General features: G+C 39.9%; 1 protein-coding gene across 2 annotated transcripts in view; it reads right to left on the bottom strand.

Moving 5' to 3' along the window:
* The window catches only part of TMCO6 (transmembrane and coiled-coil domains 6), a 518,761-nt gene extending 506,395 nt beyond the window's left edge, over positions 1-12,366 (bottom strand). The window contains exon 1 of one of the 2 annotated variants that reach the window (XM_044069021.1): positions 12,173-12,366. In XM_044069021.1, the coding sequence (XP_043924956.1) occupies positions 12,173-12,290 (118 nt within the window). In that variant the 5' untranslated portion in view covers positions 12,291-12,366. The remainder of the gene's footprint in view (positions 1-12,172) is intronic. The other variant, XM_044069020.1, reaches the window with a different exon arrangement.
* Between the last annotated feature and the right edge of the window lie 12,978 nt (positions 12,367-25,344).

Here is a 25,344-nt window from a genome sequence, read left to right as displayed (position 1 = left end):
TTCAAGGCCATGGACATCACCCCAGCCATACTGAGATATAATGCCTTCCACACGTTCAAACCACAAAATAAATGCGTGAAAACTAAAGGAGGAGGAGTATCAATATTCATCAAAGATAAGTACACCTCCAAACTGGTTAAACAGAATGATTCCCTAGAGTTACTCCATCCGCAAATAACTATAAGAAAGACCCCTCTCCAAGTTATCGCCAGCTATAGATTCCCTTCCATGAACCATGATATCCACACTGCCTACTTGGATCTACTAGAGTCGCTAAAAATACAACCAAACACCCTGGTTATGGGTAAGTTTAACTACCCATTCATAGACTGCGCAAATTATAAGTGTACAAACACACTTGCCCAAACGTTCTTGGACTTCTTTAACTCAAATGCCTTGCAGCAGATAGTTGGCACCACCCACAAGGGGCTCAAACATTCTAGATTTGGTACTCACCAACATGGCAGAACGGTGCACCATCACAAGTGTGCGGCCCTCCCTGCTGAAGTCTGATCATAAATCAGTAACAACAGCATCAGACCCCTCTCATTAGAAATGAGGCTAAAAAACTTCTCCAAAGCCAACTACAGCCTCTTACAAGACAGCATTAATAGCTTCAAAGCTCCTATCTGCACTGATGGCAAGGACACCTATATTGGCATACACACCAATGCATTGTATAAACATCTACACAAGTGTACTGACTCAGCCGATTCCGATAAGACCAAAGCAAAATCCTCAAGAAAAAACAAGCTTGCATGGTGGACATCCGCCATAAACAGGTTATATAATAAGAGGAAGACACTGCTGTCTAAGAGCAAGAAGGAATGATCTCATAACTGGAAGCACACCCTTCTCAGCTTGAGCAAGCAAATAAGACATCTTGTAAAGTCCTCTAAAGCTAACTATGAATCTATATTAGTATCCCTAGCTAAAGATAACCATAAGGCATTCTTTAGCTACATCCAAAACCTTAAAGGAAAGGCCCAGGTTTGGGCTGAACTGGTAGTGAATGGTACCACATACACTGAACCAGTGAAAATAGCCAACCTGTTAGTGAACAGGTTCATTGAAAACTTCACCCCCGTCCCTGCCACATATACCCCAAAACATTCCTACCACCTACTCTCCACCTAGTATCTCTAAACAATAAGTCTTAACTGCTCTCTCCAAGGCCAAAAACACAGCCTCTATGGGACCTGATAACACCCCAGGCTGCGCTCTCAATGTTTAAAACAGGAGTTAGCAGCACCATTGAGTACCCCTTTTCAACCACAGCCCAAGCACTGGTTTTGTCCCTGCTGAATGGAAAACAGCTACCATCATCATCCCCTTGCTCAAGGGTGGGGTGCATCCACCAACCCTGGGAACTATAGACCCATTAACCTTACCAGCCTTATCTGCAAGGCCATGGAGAGAATCATCATGGACCTTATCAACAAGGATATAGGAGACCTTCAAACAATTGACCCAACCCAATTTTGTTTCATTAAAGGGAGATCCTGCCTGTTGAACTAGGTAAACTTCTTTGAGACTGTCAAAGACATAGATGAAGGCAAATCTTTGCATACAGCCTACCCATACTTGACCAATGCCTTTGACACACTTCCCCACTCAAGCATCAATGAAAAACTCACCCAGCTGTAGGTCAATCCATATACTGTCACGTGGGTTACAAACTGGCTCACTGACAGAACACATACAGTCAAAATAGCGGACTCCACCTCCACCAGCAGACCCATTACCAGTGGTGTTCTACAGGGATTGGTGCTGGGAACCCTACTGCTTGGAATCTACTTCTCAGAAGTACAAGTAAAAAAAAAAGATCTGTGTCTGACAAAGTTTGCTGATGACTGCAAACTGGGAGCAGTTATGGAGTCCCCAGATGATGCCAACATTCTACAAGAAGGACTTATGCAAACCAATGATTAGTGCCAAAGTCATGGTCTTAAACTCAATGCAAAAAAAATGCATTATCGTCCCCTTTGTCAAAGGCGATGTCCCTGCAGATTACCATATTAATAACAACACCCTAAGTTCTAAATCAGTGGTGAGAGCCTCACAGAAATGGATAACTGGTGCCAGAGCCATGGCCTGAAGTTAAACGCCAAAAAATGCATAGTCATACCCTTTGGGAAAAACAAGGTTACCCCTAGCTACCATATAGGTGGCAATCCACTGAGCACAGAAAAAGTCATCAGAGATCTGGGGACCCAGGTTGACAGTAGCCTTTCGTTTGACACTCATGTTGCTAAAGTAGTTAGGAAAACCTTCTATATCACCCACCTGATCATGAAGGGATTCACATCTAGATCAAGGGAGGTCATCGTCCCCCTGTACTCATCACTTATTAGACCTATGATTGAGTACAATGCCCGTTCGAATGTATCTGACCAGACACCTGCTGCAGCTTGAAAGGCCCCAAAAGTTCCTCACCAAAAGGATAAAGGGTCTCAAAAATATGTCTTATGCTGCCCGACTGAAAGAACTCCAGCTCTATTCAGTCTCACACCGCTTGCTCAGAGGTGACCTGTGCCTGACATATAAGGCCATGTCAAACCCAGATTTGATGAATATGCTTCACCTCAAAAATCTAGATCCCTCAGAACCACAAGGGCGGGAGACTTAAACCTTGACACGGTTATAAATAGAATGTGCTGGAGGGACAGATTCATCACCCAGAGACTCCCTATGCTGTGGAACAAAATCCCGGTACATGTGAGGCAGAGCACCTCTCTGGTCTTGTTCAAGAGGAATCTTGACCAATGGATGGGAGATTGCAGATATACCCCAGGGATTACTTCAGCGTCACTGCTTGACAGAGGCACAGCAAAATGATAGGCATAGTTTTATTCAAACTAAAGGGGTGGCGAAAGCCACATAACTATGGGCTAGGCTTATAAATGCCCTTGGGCAGATAGCCTAGTATGAACCTATGAACCTATGAACCTATGAGAGATTTGGGCACACAGGTTGACAGCAACCTTACTTTTGATCACCATGTCTCCATGGGTCTGTATTACCATGTCGAAAGACCAGTTCACTGAACATATCTTAATCGACAGGGAAATATTGACCTTTTAAAATCCCGCTCTGCCGCTACCTTGGAAACCCTACGTAGTGGGGTGACTTCACCCCCACCCCAACTAAATATACCAATTCCGATATCGCACTACAGTGGGGAAAAGGGCAAATTCCTGATGACGACCCAGCAATTTTTTTCCCCTGGGAAAAAATTTGCTGAAGCAGACATTCGAGATTTTAAAATGTTGATATTTCCATGTCGATTAAGACGTGTTCAGTGCACTAGTCGTGCGATATGGTGATATAGACCCATCTCCATGGTGGCACAGAAGGCCTTCTACATTACTTATCTCATAAGCAAGGGCATAGCTTCCAGAACAAAAGAGGTTATAACTCCCCTGTACTCTTCCCTCGTCAGGCCAATAATAGAGTACAATGCTCCCTTTGGTAGGTACCTAAATAGGCACCTGCAGCAACTGGAGAGACTTCAGTGGTTCCTCACAAAGAAACTTCAGGGTCTTAAGCACATGTCTTACATGGACAGACTGAAATCACTGTCACTATACTGTATCATATAGACTACTCAGAGGCGACCTGTGCCTTGCATACAGAGCAACCTCTGATCCTGCCCTAATGGAAATGCTGCACATCTGTAAGTCAAATGGTACACAACTGACTCGCTCCAGGGACCATAACCTAGCATGCGACATCAACATGACTTGCTGGAGGGACAAATATGTCTCCCAGAGGTTGCCTCTCCTCTGCAATAAACTTCCAAAACAGGTTAAACAGAGCTCCTCGTTAACCCCTTTTAAGCATAACTCGGATAACTGGACAGGAAACCACAAATTCACCCCAGGGGTTTCACCTGTGTCCCTCTTGGATAGGGGCAGTTAGTGCTGATTTAGATCTGCTTATAACACAGACCATATCTCTAGACCCTTAAGGGAACGAGGTTTGAATTTGGCTAGGCCATTAGCTTAGTAACCTCCTATGAACATATTTCTGGACTAAAGTCCACCAGTCTTAAAGCAAAGAGATAGGAGGGTGTGGGGGTATTTCCCAAAAAAGGGCCAAATAACATATGGAGCAAACAGTTGAGATACTTCAAATTACAGTTAAAATAAAATACACAAAAGGAAAAATAAGGTGTTCATGCAGTAAAACATGAAGATAACGCTGGATGCTTTAAAAATGGGGTTAACAGTTCAGGGAATCCAGGCTATATAGACTCTGACCATCAAACAGGAAGAAATAGATCATTAGTATAATCAGACAATATAATAATGGAATGAGTAAGAAAGAGGAGAACAAGGCAAAAGTTGGTTAGCAGATATCACATATGTGAATGCAGGAATACATGTAAGGAAAGCAGTTAAGTAACTACTGACAGAAATGTTTTCCATTAGGAGACATCTTAGCTGAAGAGACTGCGATCCTTACGCCAGGGACTAAGCATAAGATTTTATCAGTGGACAATATAAATGGAGGATGCTGAAGAGAAGGATCCACCAGTATGTTAGTAACTAAATTTATAAAAGGTAAAAGAAATATATACATACGTGCAAACACACAGACACATATATTATATATATATATATATATATATATATATATATATATTATAAAATATACATACATATATATATATATATATATATATATATATATATATATATATATATAATATACATATATATACACACATATATATAATATACATATTTACATATATATATATATATATATATATATATATATATATATATATATATATACACACACACACATATATATATAAAATATATACATATAAAATATACATACATATATATATATATATATATATATATAAAATATACATACATATATATATATATATATATATATATATATACATACATATATATATATATATATATATATATATATATATACATACATATATACATATATATATATATATATATATATATATATATATATATACATATATATATATATATATATATTTATACATACACACATATATATAATATACATATACATATAAATATACAGATTATATATATATATATATATATATATATATATATATATATATATATATATATATATATATATATATTATACAGGTATATATATATTATACAGATATATATATATATATATATATTATACAGCTATATGTATATATATAATTTCTAGTCTCCCACCAGGACACAAGTGCTCTTCAGCAATTACATTCTGCTAGCCGAGCACACTCAAGCAAATCTGCAGTCTGCGGCTACCACTCCATCTATACAGTAGCACACTCAAGCAAATCTGCAGTCTGTGGCTACCACTCCATCTATACAGTGTAAGAAGGAATCAGTATTGCAAACTAAACAAGGATATACATTTTGAGCCTCAAGAGCAGGGTCAGTCCACCCAGGCATTCTACTTGTATGTTTTATGAGAGTGAAGCTATTACATTAGCAGTATTTCTTAGTAGTTCTCAGCTTGCTAATAAAACTGACTGTTGTAGCCTCGTGTCCCCCCCCCCCCCGATAGTACAGTAATCCTAACTGTCCAATAGACAGTATAGATTTAATTCACATCCCTGTGACTAAATTAAATTAACCATCAAGCAGCCCTCTCAGTTCTTTCTGCCTTAGTTTGTATCACTTGGAGGCCCACCTGTTTATTTGCATCTCTATGCATTCCCCTTCATTGCTAATGTATCTCCCTACTCTAATCTGTGCACAAACTGGTTACTAATCAGCAAGTCAATGTGAAGACACACTCCCAACCTTAATAAACTTTGCTGTCTCTTCTCTCCTTCACTTTACAGGTAGTTTGAATTATTACTTACCCCCTCTGAGGCCTTCACTGATTTCCACTGATTGCCTCTCTGGTTTCTTTGCATTCCACCTGCTTTACACCCCTTGTGATATCTCCCTCCCCAATACAAAGTCTATATTAGAATCCTGCTGAGCATGGAGCCATCTTTAAATTTCTAGTCTCCCACCAGGACACAAGTGCTCTACAGCAATTACATTCTGCTAGCCGGTAAGCCATTAGACCTCAGGAATTTGTTTTAAAAGTGTTCAGATTTGTAAAGTAATTATTACTTTTTTCTCTTGCCTTGGTTGGCTCTGGCTCTGCCCCGCTCCGTTCGCCCTCGCTAACGCTCAGGCTCTCTCCACTCCCCTGCCCCCTATTCCCTCCCGCCCCCACTACCTCTACATTTATAGTAATCATAGCCACACCCACAGCTCACCCTCACATCACCTGCACCAATCACAGCTCCTCAAGTCATATCACATTAAACCACACCAACTTGCTCCCCACAAAATACTCCCAATCACTCTCATTCCCACTAGGCATTTTTTGCATCACCCACACTACTTTCCCCATCCACATATAGTGCAACCCTATAATTCCTATTCAGACCCCCCCACCTAGAAACAACATAAACTTTATAACCATGACTATCACACAACTAAATCTAGTCTGTCTTCTCATAATTCTTTACAATACCACAAGTTATCACTCTAGCAATATCCCTAAACTTAGTAGCACAAAACTGCATTATGCACTCTCATACACAGACACCACACATTATAATAATATATGCCCACACTTATTCAAGAACTACATAACAGACCAATTCAGAACTAAACACATATGCTCTCATTCCTACTCCAAAAAAACACAATACTTTCTCACACTCCTCACCAAACTCCAACATCTGTATAACCATTTTAACTCCAGGCTCACCATAAGTGGGGATATCCACCCCAACCCAGGCCCAAATCCATTCTGTCCAACACAAACTGCTCCAACACAAATGTCAGAACATAACACCATCACTTTCTTCATCCCTGGGCAAATCAACAACAGCAGCAAAACCAACCATCTTTTAATGCTAAATATTAATATTAGAAGTATCAAAAATAAAATACCTGAACTCCAGGCCACAATAGCACACTACTCCCCAGACATAGTTGCTTTAACAGAAACCTGGCTAAATAAAAACATAGCTAACTCGAAGTTCTCCCTACCGGCTACAATATCATTAGACAAGACAGATCACTTCGTAAAGGGGGTGGAACTGCCTTACTCTACAAGTCAACTTAACTGTCCAGCAATTACCAAACTCCTACCCCTCCCCCAATAACTGGGACATACTTATCTCACAACTTCAACTTCACCCTAAAAAGGTCATCACCACAATTGTGATCTATATTCCACCTGGTAATACACCTGCTAGCCTTGAAGACTTCTTATCCTGGTGTTCTTCCACATACACACAAGAAACCCTTATTCTGGGGGACTTCAACCTAGATTGGTTCACCTGTATATCATAACCACCAAGTAATCTAATAAATCTCCATGGCTACCAGCAGCTAGTCCAAATTCCAACTAGGTGTGATAAAAATCTAAAAGGGAATCCATCCTTGACTGGGTCCTAACTAGCAACCCCACATTGTACCCTCACACAGGCAGTCTCCCAGACACCTTAAGTGACCACAACATAATATACTTTATACGTAGTAGAACAAGCATATGCAAAACCACTAACTATATATCCACTAGAAACACAAAAAAATTCTCTCCTGAGGTCCTCAACACTTTACTGTGTAACTGTGACTGGACCCCCCCTAAAAACCCTCCCACTTGACCAGGCTGTAGCATATTTCAACAAAACATTTCTACAACACCTAGACACTGTCGCTCCATTGCGCAAAAACAAGGTTAGAACCTCTACAAACCCCTGGCTCAGTAAAGAAACCAAACAAATCCTCAAGTCCAGAGACACTGCCTGGCATTACTATAAAAAAAAACAAAGAAACACAAAGCCTAACTAAGTACCAAGAACTGCGCAACCATGCAAAAAAATGCATTAGGCTGGACAAAAAATCCTACTACACAACATTACAAACTAAATACCAACACAACCCACAAAAATTTTGGAAAAATGTAAACGAGCTACTAAAATCCACCCAAAAGGCTACCCCCAAACCAACCACCCCTGACACTAAAGTTCCCATCAAAACACAATTCAACTCCCACTTTGTGAACTCAATTCTATCCTTAGTATCACAGGACAGTTCCTTCCTCACTATCCCCCCCAACACAAATAACACTAATACAAGCTTTACCCTTAAAACAGTTTCCACCACTTCAATCAAAAGCATGCTCTCCAAACTAAAAACCTCATCAACAGCAGCCGACCTACTCCCCAGCTATTTCTTGAAACTTACAGCAGATGCTATTGCTATCCCAGTCTCCACTCTCATAAACAGATCAATTGTTGACAACTATGTGCCCAAACTCTGGAAAATATCCTATGTTACACCCATACATAAAGGCGGGACCTCCACTGAACTTAATAACTACAGACCCATTGCTTTACTCTCCCCCCTGGCCAAAATCCTAGAAAAATGCATCCATACCCAGATGCTAAACTATCTCCTAGACTGCAACATCCTGTCACCTACTCAGCATGGTTTCAGACCTGCCCATAGTACCACTACAGCTCTCCTCTGCTTCACAGTCACAGTAAACCGTCTCAAAAATGAAGGCCTGCAAGTGTCAACTCTTATTTTGGATATGTCCAAAGCATTTGACACAGTCTCACACCAAATCCTGCTAAACAAACTAAACCAATATCATCTATCTAATTCCACTCTTACCTGGTTCCAAAGCTACAACTGACAGGTACCAAGCTGTGAAATGAGAAAATTCTCTCTCTCCTCAGCTGCCCATAACTATAGGAGTCCCACAGGGTTCTATCTTAGGACCACTACTATTCACAGTCTTCACAAATGACCTCCGCACAACATGCATCTATAATTCAGTATGCAGATGACACTATCTTAATCTGTGCTGCACAAAACATTCCTACCCTCCTGCAAACAACTCAACTAGCATTCTCTGACGTTGAAAACTACCTTACCAAAGCCCAACTTATCCTCAATCCAAAGAAAGCTCAGCTTATGATTATAACCAGTTCTAACAAAAACACTAACAGTCAATTCACTATCTACTCCACAAATGCTACTCCAATTGCTCCAGTGGCACAGACTAAGCTATTGGGAATAACCACAGACTCCCACCTAAAATTTGATAGTCATCTGAACTTAACTATTAAAAAAGTACATGCCAAACTGGGGTCACTCTACCGTATCAAACCATTTCTTACCAACAACACAAGATCAGCCATTGCTCGCTCCCAACTTCTATCCACCCTACTCTATGAATCTCCCATTCTGACTAATCTCAACAAAACTGAACTAAGCAAAATGGAAGCTTGCTATAACAGAATTGCCCACTTTGCTGCAAATTGCTCATATAGAACTCATCACTGTACTGCTTTGAGACAGCTCCACTGGCTTGAACTGCCCAACCTCCTAACCTACAATCAGCTCTGCCTCTGTCATTCTATCTATTACCTCCCCAATAAGTGTCCTGCCCTCAAAATCCTAGTACAACATCACTCAGCCAAAAGGCCTCTTAGATCATCAAGCAAACTACTACTAGAAGTCACCAACAGCTACAGTAGCTTTGGAGATGCACTATATAGTAGTTCGGTGGCTAAAAAATGGAACTCTGTCCCTACTAGCATTCAAAACACATCATCCAAAGCCTCCTTTAAAGACCTCATCAGGCAACATCTCAAGCAAAGTTGGCAGTGCCATGACTGCTCCCCAGGCTAGTGAAAGCGGATAACATATACATACTAAATCTAGACCAATTGATAATAGTTTTTCAATCTTACTCACAAACACTGGCTAACCTACAATGTATGTACTGTACCTGTGTACTATGTATGTATTCTACCTACATTCCAAAGTTCAGCCGTACACCACAAATCTATTACTTACCTTTATTTTTAAAATTAATATTTTTTGATTGTTCTCTCCACTGTAACTGTTTGTGCCTCATACCACTGTAAAAACATGTCTCTTGTAATTTGTGTGTATACTGATCATGTCTAAATAACTAAATGTGTCTGTAATTTTTCTTTGTGGAGCTTTTCTCCCCAGGCCTCTGCTGAAAAAGGGCCTTTTCGGCTCAGTCAGACACCCCCGGTTAACAAATGTAAAATAAATATATAATATACAGATATATATATTATATACAATATACAGATTTACAGATATATATAATATACACACACACACACACACACACACACATGTATTATATATACATACATATACATATATATATATATATATATATATATATATATATATATAAAATATACACATATATTATATATATATATATATATATATATATATATATATAATATACACACATATATTATATATACATATATATATATATATATATATAATATACACACATATATTATACATAATACACATATATATATACATAATATACACACATATATTATACATAATATACACACATATATTATATATACATATATATATATATATAATATACACATATATTATAATATATACATATATATATACATACATATATATATATAATATACACATATATTATAATATATACAATATACATTATATACATTATATATTAAATATAATATACATTATATATAACATACTATGTACATTATATATAATATATATATATGTATACATAAAAACATATATAAAATACGTATATATTACATATAAATACATGCGCGTGTGTGTGTGTATACATATATATATATCTATACACACACACACACACACACACACACACACACACACACACACACACACACACACACACACACACACACACACACACATGTTCCACACAAGGTGATTATGTTTACGGGAAGAAAGAATAGGATGAAGCTTTCACAAACATAAAGGTTGTGGATAATAAAAGAGCTGTCTGACAGTGGAAAATGTTGGGAAAAGTAGAATAAAGAAGGGAATTTTCAAAACATAGATATAAGAATGCTTTTTCTTATTGGAGAGCTGGTTTCATGCTACGCAAGTAAAATGCAGTGCATACATTAAAAAAATTGTGCTCGATCTCTTTAATTGAAAAATGTAATGAGCAGACACCAATGCAGACACATTTACTTTCTTTCCTAGCTCACATGCACACTTCCGGCTTAATTTCTACATTTTAAGATTGGGCATGCAGTACCTCTGAGCTGGTCAAAATGATGCAGTCAGTAATTGATATTACTGAACACGGTTCATCACCTTATGCTACTTGTATAACTACATCCCTTACAAAGTGTAACAGGATTAGCTATCACCCTTTAGTCCTTGCATCTCCCATACTGCTCAGCAAAAAAAGCAGAGTGCCCCAATTAAAGCTTCCCAAATACTATTCTGCACTGTTATGCAAGGGAGGTATAGGAATCAAGGGAGGTGTTAGCCCTTGTTACAAAGTATAGTTATTATGTATTACTTTACTGTAGTGATGGAAGGTGAAATTCAGTAGCACCTCAAATCAGGTTTACATAAGTTCACTAAGCATGCCCAATAAAGTATATTGCTTCATGTCACCTCTTCAGGCATTAACCTATACGCACTAGCTCATGGCACAGAGGCATAGTGTCCAAAGGCAAACTACTCGTACAAGTCAGAAGGGATGAAGAAAGACAAAGCAGCATATGATCTACCCTCTTTTCTTTCAGGCAGGGTTTTGGGGTTCTTCCCCAACTCTTATACATAGGGATCATAGGGTGATCAGTGATGCAGAACCACATACCGGCAAAATCCAAATGACATAGGTGCATTATTATGTGGGAGATACGATGCACCATGGCAATGAATAAGATTAAACAGGTTATGGTACGAACTTGCATGATATGAGAGATGAAGTGGTGTAATCGTTGTAAGCTGGCACGGACCTCCCCAAAAGTAGTTCAAAAAAATCTGCACACTGTGATTTACATCATGGCAAATGACGGCTACAGCCATGCTCACTAGTACTACTGCTTCACACATGGGAAGATAAAAGTTAGACACCCATGTTTATGACCGTAAGTGCTTGTCAACTTACTTTCATTTTCTTATCTTTGGCCTTTCCTGCTCCTTATTTAAACAGGTTTGCCTACTTTGCTCATATCAGCTATCCCATACTTTTACTTATAACTACTCACTGCCACTTTTATTTCCTTTGAAGTGTAGCCTTTTGCTCTCACCTTTCTCAAGCTCCCTCCTCTGTGATCGTAAATGCTCAAGACCAGGTTGAGCCCCGGGTCCCCCATAACGATCACCCTGCAACCTTTTCCGTGCTCCATGAAAGCACGTTACCTCCATGTAAAAAAATGGGAAAAATCAGCTGTCCACTCAAGGCTATCCGCAGCCTGAAGAAAGCAAGTATCTAACCGTCGCGGATTAATGACATCATTAAATTAAGCGGCATTTATGATTACTATTACAGTCTTTTCTTTGAAAAGGTTTTGTAATTACTGCGCGTTTTGTAAATTCGCATTATGTATATTTTGTGCTGTATTTACACGTTACACATGTGGCTTGTTTTGCAGTTGTGGCGTTCATGGCTTTCAATCAGCTGGGGAAAAAAGTCCAGAAATAATCGAGAATAGCTTTTAAACTATTAGTACTATTAACTTGAGACGGCCAAAATACGTGAATGCGAATTAAATGCATTTTCTGAACTAAAAGCAGTCAGTAAGTTTAATTATAGTCATTACGTGTTAAGAATAATTGACCACCTTTTTCCAAATGTCATAAATTTTACGAGGGGTTAAGATTAGGGTTGTCACCTTTTCAAATGCCCAAAGTGGACTTTTTTTGCAATAATGTCAGATTTTGCAGGACAAAACATACCCATGACCAGTATAAAGGACAGAACTTCACTTTTTTGCCAAAATAAAATCTTATTCTTGTGGTATTTGAGTTGCTTATGCTAGCTCATATGACATTTAGGTGTTCCAGATAAAAAAAATAACTGTTTTATACAACTGTTAAAGAAAACGTAGGAAATATTTTTGTCCTAAAATCTCAGGACGTTTGCAATTTTTTTGATTTTTATCACAGGACACAGCAGCCCAAAGAGGGGCTGCTGGTAATCCTAATTAAAATGGGGCAGAGATTAAATACGAGTCAAAGTCAGGAACAATTGAGTGGTATGGTTGGCAGTAGTACTTCATGTTGTGACTGTAGTGTTCTGTATTAGTCTTACTTTTACTCCACAACACACCGTGTTTTTTTAACAACGGTGAAAACAAAATAATGTAAGGTGAATGGTGACTAGATCAGGTCATTTAAACAGTAAAATGAGAAAGTGAATATAATAAATATAGCTGTCAACCTGTCATCTCCAACACTAGCCTAGCCATCATAATGTGGAACAAATGTTCAAAATGTGAAACATTTACTTACGACTTCAAGTAGGAAGGTCATATTATGGTTAAAATATGCTGGTTTTGCTTATAAAATGATATTTTAATGAAATAATATGATTAATTTCTATACCATGGATATGAGTTAAAAATTCCTATCACTGAATATGTCCAAACACCAAAACAATGAGTACCAAGGTCACGCAGACTAACTAATCAGTAAAAAACTAAAAGAAAAATCTAGCCAAGCTAGACTTTGCACTGTGTAATACCCTAAAACCTCTTGCATTAGAGGAGACATGTGATGTATGTAAATGACCCCATAAGAACATTAAGAGTTTCAGCTATATGACAATTCTGAATGTCCATGACTTTTTTTAAGTATGTTATGGACAAGTTTAGGCCAATGAAGTCAAACCCCACTAGCTGTGGATATACATGTTTCAGCTTTCTTATGACTTCAGCATAATATAAATGGAATGTTTGGCTAACATTTGGAAACACAGGTTTGCTGTACCAAACTGATGTCCATTATCATTAGGATGACTGCAAAATATCCCAACTAACAATCCAAAACAATGAGTACCAAGGTCACATAGACCAACTAATCAGTAAAAAAAAAAAATCTAACCGAGCTAGACTTTTCACTGATACCCTAGCCCAAAGGTTCCTGGAATTCATAAATTCAAATGCACTGGAACAACTAGTCACCTCTCCCACTAGGGGAGATAATATACTAGACCTGATCATCACAAACATGGGGACAAAATGCTCCACACCGGAAGTATACCCCTCACTAGTGAGATCTGACCACAAACTAATCACCCTGGATATACATATCCCACCTCCACCCCCAGCACAAAAGACCACAGTGAAAAACTTCTCAAAAGCAGACTTCACTCTTCTTAAGACTGAGATGGTATCCTTTAAGCCCACTGTGCCAGTGGATACCACATCCCACAATGCCAAATCCTTCACAAATGCTTTCTATGGACATCTCCAAGAATGCATGGATCATGCAATCCCAAATAAATCCAAGTCCCTCTCCACCAAAGGCAAGCGTCCTGTCTGGTGGACCTCAGCCATTAACAAATTGTATAACAAAAGAAGGAAGCTACTGCACGTCAGAGCAAAATCCCATGAAGGGAAGACATCGCTGATCAACATTAGCAGAAAACTACATTCTCTCATAAAAACATCCAAGGTCAACTTTGAGAGAAAAATCGCTAAGGACACTAAAGATAACCACAAAGCCTTCTTCAGCTATGTTAGAAACCTGGGCGGAAACCCTCAGATATGCTCAGAGTTGGTTCACAACAACAAAATACACTGAACCCACAGATATTGCCAACATTCTGGCTGACAGGTTCAGTGCAAATTTCTCCCCTCCCTCACCCCCAAAAGAAGAAATACTTATCCCAGCTGAATGTAATCTCCCTGTCATCTCAGATGTCCAAGTGAGAACTGCCCTAAACAAAGCTAGAAACACAGCATCAATGGGACCTGACGGTATCCCGGGTTGCGTGTTACGTGAACTCCAAGAGGAGCTAAACCCACACATAAAAATGCTATTTAACTTTAGCCTTACTTCGGGATATGTACCTGAACACTGGCGTACAGCAACAGTGGTCCCACTCCACAAAGGCGGCGCCTCTACAGACCCTGGAAACTACCGCCCCATAAGCTTAACCAGCCTGGTCTGCAAAGCTATGGAAAGAATCATTATGGAACTCATAAACAGAGACATAGGGGACCTACAGACACTTGACCCCACCCAGTTCGGCTTTGTAAAGGGCAGATCCTGCCTTTTGAACCTGGTTGACTTTTTCGAAACAGTCACTAGAGCCATTGATGAGGGCAAAGCAGTCCATACAGCCTACCTGGACTTGGCTAAGGCCTTCGACACAATACCCCACTCAGGCATCATAGATAAGCTCAACAGCTTAAACGTAAACCCTTATGTCACTAGATGGGTTGCAAACTGGCTAAAGGACAGAACCCATAAAGTTAAAATCGCTGGAGCAATGTCAGACTCAAAGCCAGTCACAAGTGGTGTCCCACAGGGATCTGTCTTGGGACCCCTCTTGTTCAGCATTTATTTCTCAGATGTTAAAGCAAACATGGGAGGGCTGTGGCTGACAAAGTTCGCAGATGACTGCAAACTAGGCGCCATAGTCGATACACCAGCAGACACATACATCCTACAAAAAGGCCTCACAGAAACGGACAACTGGTGCCAGAGTCACGGCCATAAACTAAATGCCAAAAAATGTATAGTCATCCCCTTTGGGAAAAACAAAGTACCCACAAATTATCACATAGACCGCAACCCACTGAGTACGGAAAAAGTAATCAGAGACCTAGGGACCCAAGTCGACAGCGACCTTTCATTTGACACCCACGTTGCCAAAGTGGTTAGAAAAACATTCTACCTTGCACACCTCATCATGAAGGGATTCACATCCAGATCCAAGGATGTCATTGTATCCCTATACTCCTCCCTCATCAGACCCATGATTCAGTACAATGCCCCATTTGGTATGCATCTCACCCGGCATTTGCAACAGCTGGAGAGACCACAAAAGTACCTCACCAAGGGGATCAAGGGTCTCCAACATATGTCTTATTCTGCCAGACTAAAGAAACTTCAGCTCTATTCAGTAGCATACCGCCTGCTCAGAGGTGATCTCTGCCTGACGTACAAGGCCATGTCCAATCAGGATCTGATGGACATGCTCCACCTCAAAAAATCCAAATCCATCAGGACCACGAGAGCTAAAGACTTAAACCTCGGCACAAGTATGAATAGGATATGCTGGAGGGATAGATTCATAACCTAGAGGCTTCCCATGCTTTAGAACAAGATCCCAGTTCGTATTAGGCAGAGCCCCTCACTGACTCTCTTCAAGAGAAATCTTGATGAGTGGATGGGAGATCGTAAGTTTACCCCAGGGGTCACATCTGTGTCACTGCTAGACAGGGGCACAGTAAACTAATTCTATTATATAAGGGGACCTTCATTGTGTCACTACTAGACAGAGGCACAGTATTCTAAATTTATTCTGTACATTTTTTGTACCATTTCATGGGGTGGCAAAAGCCACATCACTATGGCTAGGCTTACAAATGCCCCAGGGCAGATAGCCTAGTACTATACTATGAAACTGTAATACCCTGAAACCTCTTGCATTAGAAGAGACATGGGATATATGCAAATGACCACATAAGGACATCAGGTGTTTCAGCTATATATCACTGAATGTGTGACAGACCCTTTCAATGTGGAACTTTGAGGAACATAAACTTTTTAAGACCCCAAATGAGGTATGTTCCTCGTAATGAGGTACACTTGAAAAGCATGAATTAGTAAAGTATTTTGAAATATGGAGTGCAAACCATACTTCTCTGAATACAATAATTAGGGACAAAACAATTAGGGATGAAGGCCTCAGATTAGAGACATCTTCTTAAATAAAGGTACTAAACATTGATAGAAATAATTGGATATGAATTACCGTGCATTCTGTAAGTAGTCTGCAACTGTAATGATTATCACTATTTACTGAACACTGAAAAAAAAACTGATTACAATTCACCACATTTTCATTAAAAATGTCCAAACTTTAGAAAGGCAAAGCAAAATGTTGAATCAAGATAAGGGAAAGTTGAGAGGTATGGACAGCCTTCACCCAGAGCATTAAAATCATGGTATAAGCCAAGTGATATCAGAAGGTCAGAAAGAGTTGTTATTTCTTACTTTTTTAGAAGAGTTCATATAGCAGACTATATTGTGTAAATGATATATTTTTGTGAGTGTGTATGTGTTTGTGTGTGTTTGAGGTTGGTTGAATTGGTTAATGATGCAGAGATTTAAGTGAATACAATTAGTAAATCTAGGAGGGGCAAGGCTGAATCTGAGGACAGTGTACCTCTCAACTTCTAATTTTAATAAATCTGGACATAGCTAAAAAAATAATGGATAGACAAATGCTCAGGAACATATTTTAAATATCGCTCTTATAAACTTAGAAAGTTGCTATAACACTTTTTTTATTAGCATGCATTTTCTGAATGATATGCAGGGCTAGTCACCTGGCAGTGTAAACTTTGGTTCAAGATTATTGTCATTGCTGAAGTGACACCCCGACCCCAGGTGCAAAATGGGAAAAGAGGTTGAGGATGGATGAAGTTTAAATCTCAAATGTATGTCATTATTTAGTGACTTCAATCATCAGTGATTTGTGAGAAAGCCCTACATTTTATGAGGAACAGACTAAAATATGAGGCAAAAATCTGGACGGTCTTCACCCAGAGCATTAAAATCATGGTGTAAGCCAAGTGATATCAGAAGGTCAGAAAAAGTTATTTCTTACTTTTTTTCTGGACAGTTGAGAGGTATGGAAAATAAATATCATAGCAGATGACTTTAGAGATATGCTACAAACTGAAATTATTTTGGAGTGGCATGTAGTGTTGCCACCTTTGCAAATGGCCAGAGTATGACTTATTAGACCTGAGAAACACTGCAGGACAAACCAATCAGTCACTGCTAATGGCCTGATTTCATTTAATTGCCAAAATGATTCTGTATTATAATGATTTACTGTGATGTCTCATTTACAGAATAAATTTACAGAATATTTTTTTCTCCAACGGTTAGAGAAAAGATAGAAAGTATTTCTTGTCCACAAAAATGCTGAACATTTGACATTTGCATTTTTTCTTTCAGAGGGATCAGCCATCCAAATATAGCGTGTCATTCAAAACAAGAGACAGATAGTAAGGCTAAGTGGAATTACTATATGTAAGTGAAATAATGAAGTATCAGAGGCAAGGAAAAGATAAAAAGCAAGAGAGAGGATGAATAGTTAAGAAGTTTGATAGGTTTCCAATAGTATATATGGTTGTGAATTTCTAATAACAGAAGTGAAGTGGAAGAAGAAAGTACTTAGATAAACTAACTGAAAGAATCCTTCCAGTAAATTTACATGTGATAAATGGTACCCAGCTATATCCACTGAGATGAGGTGCAAGAAATAGTATATAATAATAGTTCTCCGCAGTCAGGTAAAACACAGTTTTTTGAGTTTATTCTCTATTTAAGCAAAATGTACTGAAATATTCTTTATCACTCATGTTTTATTAAGTATTTAATTAATTTGTGCATCATTGTATTGTTTATTATTATATGACACTATATTTTTCTGTGCTGTTGGTATTATTCCAGTATAAATCAATGTGTTTTTTTTTTTCATTAGATTACAACTTATGTTAATAGACTTCATAGGTTAGTACTAAGCTAACTACTCTTGCAAGCCATTTTAAGCCTAGCCAATTATTCCTTGTGAGACTCAAACCCTGCACCTTGTGTTTGTAAGGCAAACACCTTAACCATTAGGCCACCCTCCCAATGTTATTAATGCCAGCTTTATACAAGTAATGAAATATAGTGAACTGAAGTATTACATCACATAACCTGTTTTTTGTATTGAACAAATAGCTAGGCAAGTGGTTGCTCCAAATAGTTCAACTCATGTCACATAGTCACTTAAGCAGCTTGTTTCTGCAGGTCATTAAATGCCTCAAAAGCAGCTTACCAAGTGCACTTAGCTCACTGAATATTGTAGGAAAATAAAATCAAAAACATGATTGAAGGACTACAATAGCCAGAAAAAAAATAAAACTTTTTTTGTCACATAATGATATTCTACACAGCACTAACTTCTCTACAGCACCATAAGTAGTTACTGATATTTTAAATGTTTTTCCCAGACCAAAATGGTCTGCTGAAGGCAGACATTCTGATGTGATTTTATTTGCTCACTAAGCTTTTTTCTTTTCCGCATTACAATCTGTGCCCTTAGACAGTGGCATTATACTGATCAATCTTCCCCTTCTGGATCTTATTCTGTTGCAGTGGCAATATTTAGGAGTACTGCTTACTTTCAGGGCTTTTGGTAATAGTGCTGGTTATTATGTTATATAAAGTTTTTTAGGTTTGTTTTATTTTTACTTTCTTTTATATTCACTGTAGTAAGCTTTTACCTTGAACTTCAGAAAGTGATAAAATTGCATTGCCTTTTCAAGACTAAGCATTAGCTATAGAGGCTTCTTCTACACGTTCACTGCACTCCCTTTGTCAGTCTGAAACTCCAGCCTCGTTCATTCTCTCAGCTGTTATTGACTTAGCAGCTAGTTATCAAAATTATCTTTTTGTATTAGTCATTATAAAAGCAGAGTCATGAACCTCACTGAAATTTTCATTAAGCTAAACATTTCTGTATGCTTTAACTAAACAGTTTATGATTGTGTCTTATTTTTGTTTTAAAGCAGACAGCTGTAATTGTACATACACAGTATAATAATAGGTTCATAGGTTCATACTAGGCTATCTGCCCGAGGGCATTTATAAGCCTAGCCCATAGTTTTGTGGCTTACGCCACCCCTTAGTTTGGAGAAACTATGCCCATTATTTAGCTGTGCCTCTGTCGAGCAGTGACACTGAGGTAACCCCTGGGGTGTATCTGCGATCTCCCATCCATTGGTCAAGATTCCTCTTGAACAAGGCCAGCGAGGTGCTCTGCCTCACATAAACCGGGATTTTGTTCCACAGCATAGGAAGTCTTTGGGTGATGAATCTATCCCTCCAGCACGTCCTATTAATAACCGTGTCGAGGTTTAAGTCACCCGCTCTTGTGGCTCTGAGGGATCTAGATTTTTTGAGATGAAGCATATTCATCAAATCTGGGTTTGACATGGCCTTGTATGTCAGGCATAGGTCACCTCTGAGCAAGCGGTACGCAACTGAATATAACTGGAGTTCTTTCAGTCGGGCAGCATAAGATAGATTTTTGAGACCCTTTATCCTTTTGGTGAGGAACGTTTGTGGCCTCTCCAGCTGCTGCAAGTGTCGGGTCAGATACATTCCGAATGGGGCATTGTACTCGATCATCGGTCTGATGACTGATGAGTATAGGGAGACTATGACTTCCCTTGATCTAGATGTGAATCCCTTCATGATAAGGTGGGCAATGTAGAAGGTCTTCCTAACTACCTTAGCAATATGAGTGTCGAATGAAAGGCTACTGTCAACCTGGGTTCTCAGGTCCCTAATAACTTCTTCTGTGTTCAGGGGATTGCCACCTATATGGTAGCTAGGGGTAACCTTATTTTTCCCGAAGGGTATGACTATGCATTTCTTGGCATTTAACTTGAGGCCATGGCTCTGGCACCAGTTATCCGGTTCTGTGAGACCCTTCTGAAGGATATCTGTGTCGGATGTGTTTTCAACTACGGCGCCCAGTTTGCAGTCATCTGCGAACTTTGTCAGCCATAACCCTCCTGTGTTTGCTTGTACTTCAGAAAAGTAGATGCCAAACAAGAGTGGGCCCAGGACTGAGCCCTGTGGGACACCACTTGTGACAGGCTTTGAGTCTGACATGGTGCCAGCAACTCTGACCCTGTGGGTTCTGTCACTCAGCCAGTTTGCAACCCATCTTGTAATGTATGGGTTTACATTTAAGTTGATGAGTTTTTCAATGATACCCGAGTGGGGTATTGTATCGAAAGCCTTCGCCAGGTCTAGGTAGGCTGTATGGACTGCCTTTCCCTCGTCAATGGCCTTGGTGACTGTTTCGAAAAAGTCAACCAAGTTTAAAAGGCATGATCTGCCTTTGACAAATTGGATCCAAAGTCTGCAAATTCCCTATGTCTTTATTTATGAGATCCATTATGATCCTTTCCATGGCTTTGCAGATCAGGCTTGTCAAGCTAATGGGACGGTAATTTCCAGGGTCGGTGGAGGCACCGCCTTTGTGGAGTGGGACCACAGTCACTGTGCGCCACTCCCTGGGTATGTATCCGGAGGTGAGACTAAGATTAAACAGCTGTCCTAACTGTGGGTTTAATTCCTCGTTGAGTTCATGGAGCACACAGCCGGGGACACCATCAGGTCCCATGGATGCTGTGTTCTTTGCCTTGGAGAGAGCAGTTCTCACCTGAGCGTTAGAGATGTTTGGGGGGCTACAATCATATGGTATAGATATCTCTTCTTTAGGCGGGGAGGGTGGGAAGAAGTTTGCACTGAACCTGTCAGCAAGTATGTTGGCAATGTCTGTAGGATCAGTAATCTTCACATCATTTTGAACTAATTCTGAGCATATCTGGGAGTTTCCTCCTAGGTTTCTGACATAGCTAAAGAATGCCTTATGGTTGTCTTTAGAGTCCTTAGCTATTTTTTTCTCAAAATTATCTTTGGATGATTTTATGAGAGCTCTTAGCTTTTTACTTATAGTGATCAGTGGTGTCTTACCTTTTAAGGATTTTGCTCTATCTTGTAGTAGCTTTCTCCTTTTGTTGTAGAGTTTGTTTATGGCTGGGGTCCACCAGACTGGACGCTTGCCTTTGGTACAAAGAGTCTTTGTTTTGCTTGGGATTGCCTGATCCATGCAGCCCTGCAGGTGCTGGTAGAAGGCATTTGTAAGTGATTCAGCGGTTTGAGTAATGTTAACCGCCGGCTCAGGGGCCTTAAAGGAGACCACACTAGTCTTTAGAAGTGTGAAGTCGGCTTCGAGAGGTTCTTTACTGTGGTCTTTTTCATTGCGGGGGGGGGGGGGATGAGGACCTCCAGCGAGATTAGTTTGTGATCAGATCTCACCAGTGAGGGGTATACTTCTGGCATTGAACATTTTGCTCCCATGTTCGTGATGATGAGATCAAGTATGTTCTCTCCTCTTGTGGGGATGGTGACTAGTTGTTCCATGGCATTTGAGTTTATGAATTCCAGGAACTTTTGGGCTAGAGTGTTTGGGCTTGAGTAGTGTTCCCAGTCTATATTAGGGTAGTTGAAGTCACCTAGTATGATGGTGTTCGGAGATACATTTATCCCCTCCAGTGTTTTCAGGAAGGCCATATGAGGTTCCTGAGTTTGCGAGGGTGGCCTGTAACATGCTACAATTTGCAGAGCAGTCTTGCCTATGGTTAATTTCACCTGGATGGTTTCCGATGCATCGTGCAATGCCACCAATCTTGAGGTGTGGGTGTCCTTGATGAATATGGATACCCCTCCTCCTTTCTTGGTATTGTCCGGGTTTTGTGGCCGGAACGCATGATATGAGGCAAAACCTGATAGTGCTGGGGTGCTCTCAGGAGCCTTGAACCAGGTTTCTGTCACAGCACAGACATCGATGTTCTCCATACTGAGAAGGGCCTCGAAAAGTGCATCTTGAGGTTGAGACTTCTGGCATTGAGCAGCATTACCCTTAGTTTTTTTTCTTTGTTTTGTTCTAGGGTGGTAGGTTTAGAATTTGAGCCTTGCCTAAAAAGGCACTATGGGGTGGCAAGAGCCTTTGCCAAAATCCAGAATCCCAGGGTGACAAGTGCAAGCCGTCCCTTGCGAAGCAGCGTGGCTTGTCCAGCATGTCATCCCAGGCAGACAGACATTGGATCCCCTTTGAATGACACCAGAGTTTAAGCCAATTGTTAAAGCTGATCATCTTATCTCTGTATTGTGGCATCATTCTTGGTGAAGGTAGGATACTGCTCAAGGTCAGGGTCATACCTGCCTGGGCTACATAATCAGAGAGCTCCTCTATGTCTCTTTTCATGTAGTCCAGGGAGGTACGTCTCAGGTCGTTTACACCAGCGTGGACAATGATTGAGTCGTACTTGTACCTGCTTTTGAGAGACCTGAGTGCATGCGTTATGTGGCGGATTCTAGCACCCGACAGGCAGCTTACAGTGACCTTCTCCTTACTCAGTCTGGTGAGCGGGACGTCAGTGTGTCTGACTATGGAGTCACCAATGACTAGTGTGTCTGGCATAGTGTTTGGCCTTAAGGGCTGTGACTGCTTGACACTCTGACTGTGTGGTCTATGTGTTGCAGGTGCTGTGTTCTGAGGTGGTAGTTGTTTGGGTGTCTGCTTTGGTGGCCTCTGCTGTTTTGGTAGATTTTTGATCAGAGCCTCCGAGTATGTCTTTGTGTGTTTATGTGTATGATTTGAGGTTGTGATGGTATGATGTGAGACTGGGTCTATAGTGTGTGTGGTTACCTTCTCCTCCTGTCTGGTCTTGCCAGTCCTATGTTGAGAGAGCTCGGCCTCCAGTTTGGCCGTATAGTTGCATCTCTCGCATGTATTTGTGTTTTGTGGGAGGAGGAGAGGGTTGTCTGTGTACATGAGGCAATTGTAACATTGCCTCAATAATCCCAGGTTCACCAGCTGAGCAAGAGAGGACATTAGCAACTGATTCCTCGACAGAAAAACTTAAAAAAAGGTTTTGGGGGATGTGGGTGACCGAGAAATGGGGTTTTTACCTTTTAAAACTGCGGTGGTAGTGCTGCAGTAGCATTGTCGCCTCACAGTTAGACGTTGCCCGTTCGATTCTCAGTTAAAGCGTCTACTGTGTGACGACATGTGTGAATGGGCGTTCCTTCGTTGAAGGTTGTGCATTAGGCCCAGCAAGCCAGCATGTAAAACTCTACTGCCAATCATTAGCGGACCGGAGTTCCGCTGTGGCGACCCCTAACCGGGAAAAGCCGAAAGACACACACACACATAGTTTAACCAGACTGTATACACCAGCACAATTACAAATACATACATGCGCCAGTCTAATCATGTATACTGTATAGCATAGTTGCAATTCTTTCAGCCTAATTTGTGGGCAATGTAACTGGGGTATATTTTGAGGCATCAGCATATTCTTAACAGATTTGAACAGGGCCAGTTGCATATAGTGCATACATATATATATATATATATATATATATATGCTACAATTCGAAATCTAATATACTGCCACATAGATATGAATGTACACATTAAAGAGTTTAAAAAGGACAGTTAAATGTATATTAGCATTTAGCGGCGAGTATTTACATCATAATAAATAATAAACATTTTTCCTCACAACTCCAGGGTTTGGGGTTCAATGTTGATCTGCAGTCGCATTCCTCTCACTTGTCCAGAATTCTGCAGAATGTGTCCAGATTTGTACGTCATATTTTTGGTCTGTTACAAATAGAATTTGTAGTTTTCTGGCAAATCATTGAAGATTGAAGTCACTAAGTAATAAACAACATTTGAGTTTTACACTTCATGGGCCGGATTCACGAAGGCTTGCACGGAGTCTAAGAGTAGAGTAAGACTCCATGCAGCCAACATGTCCACCGAGCGATCCAGAAACAGCCGGTAGGGGCTTGCAAGAGAGCTCCTAAAACGACTCTTACACGGACAGGGCTAGGATATGCAAATTACCTCAATTTCAGGCAAAAGCTATGCAAATGAGGTAAATTTGCGATCCAGGAAACCCGAACCTGTCCGAGTAAGAGTAGTGTTATTTGTAGAAATGTACTCCGTTGACAACTGAGTACCGTTCTGCAAATAGCAAAACGAGCCGTGACAGCTCCAAAAAAAGGATGCATCCAGTTGAGGAAGCATGCCAATGGCCAAAAATATGGCCATTGGCAATGTTCACCGATGCAAAATGAAAATAAAATATTTTTTTTTATCCCAATCTCCAAAGTTTAAGTGTAGCGTGGCACCACACAAACATGCTGCTCTCTAAAAATCAGAAAAACCAATAATTAAAATCCATAGATATGGATTTTATTGTAATTCCAAATGTACAATGCAAGGGAATGGCAGGCTGAAGACAACATGGCTACTGAGTAGAGGTTGCTAAGGGGGGAAGCTCAGTCTAAGAGATGTAACCAAGCATTAGTAGGCAATCCTATGCAAATGAGGGTAAGGATAGTGAATCCCAAGTTTACATAGTGAGCACAGTCAGTGGAGTGTAGGAGTAGGATAAGGGGAGTATCAGAGTAGAAGATAGGTGACATCAAGAGGGGGGGGGGTATGTATGAAAGAAGTGAAGCTCATTGGAGCAGAGTGGCATATGTTTGCTGTCAGTTACTCATCACTGGAAGAGATGTGTCAACAGGTACCCTAGCTAAAGGCAAGAAATTGAAGGTGTATGCCGTGGATAACACTAAAGTTTCTTGTAGAAGT

This window comes from Protopterus annectens, chromosome 4.part0 (genome assembly GCF_019279795.1).
Source record: "Protopterus annectens isolate FY-2018-M chromosome 4.part0, PAN1.0, whole genome shotgun sequence".
Lineage (NCBI taxonomy): Eukaryota > Metazoa > Chordata > Ceratodontiformes > Protopteridae > Protopterus > Protopterus annectens.
Note: the sequence above shows the minus strand (reverse complement) of the source record. Positions and strands in the feature narration are given on the sequence as shown.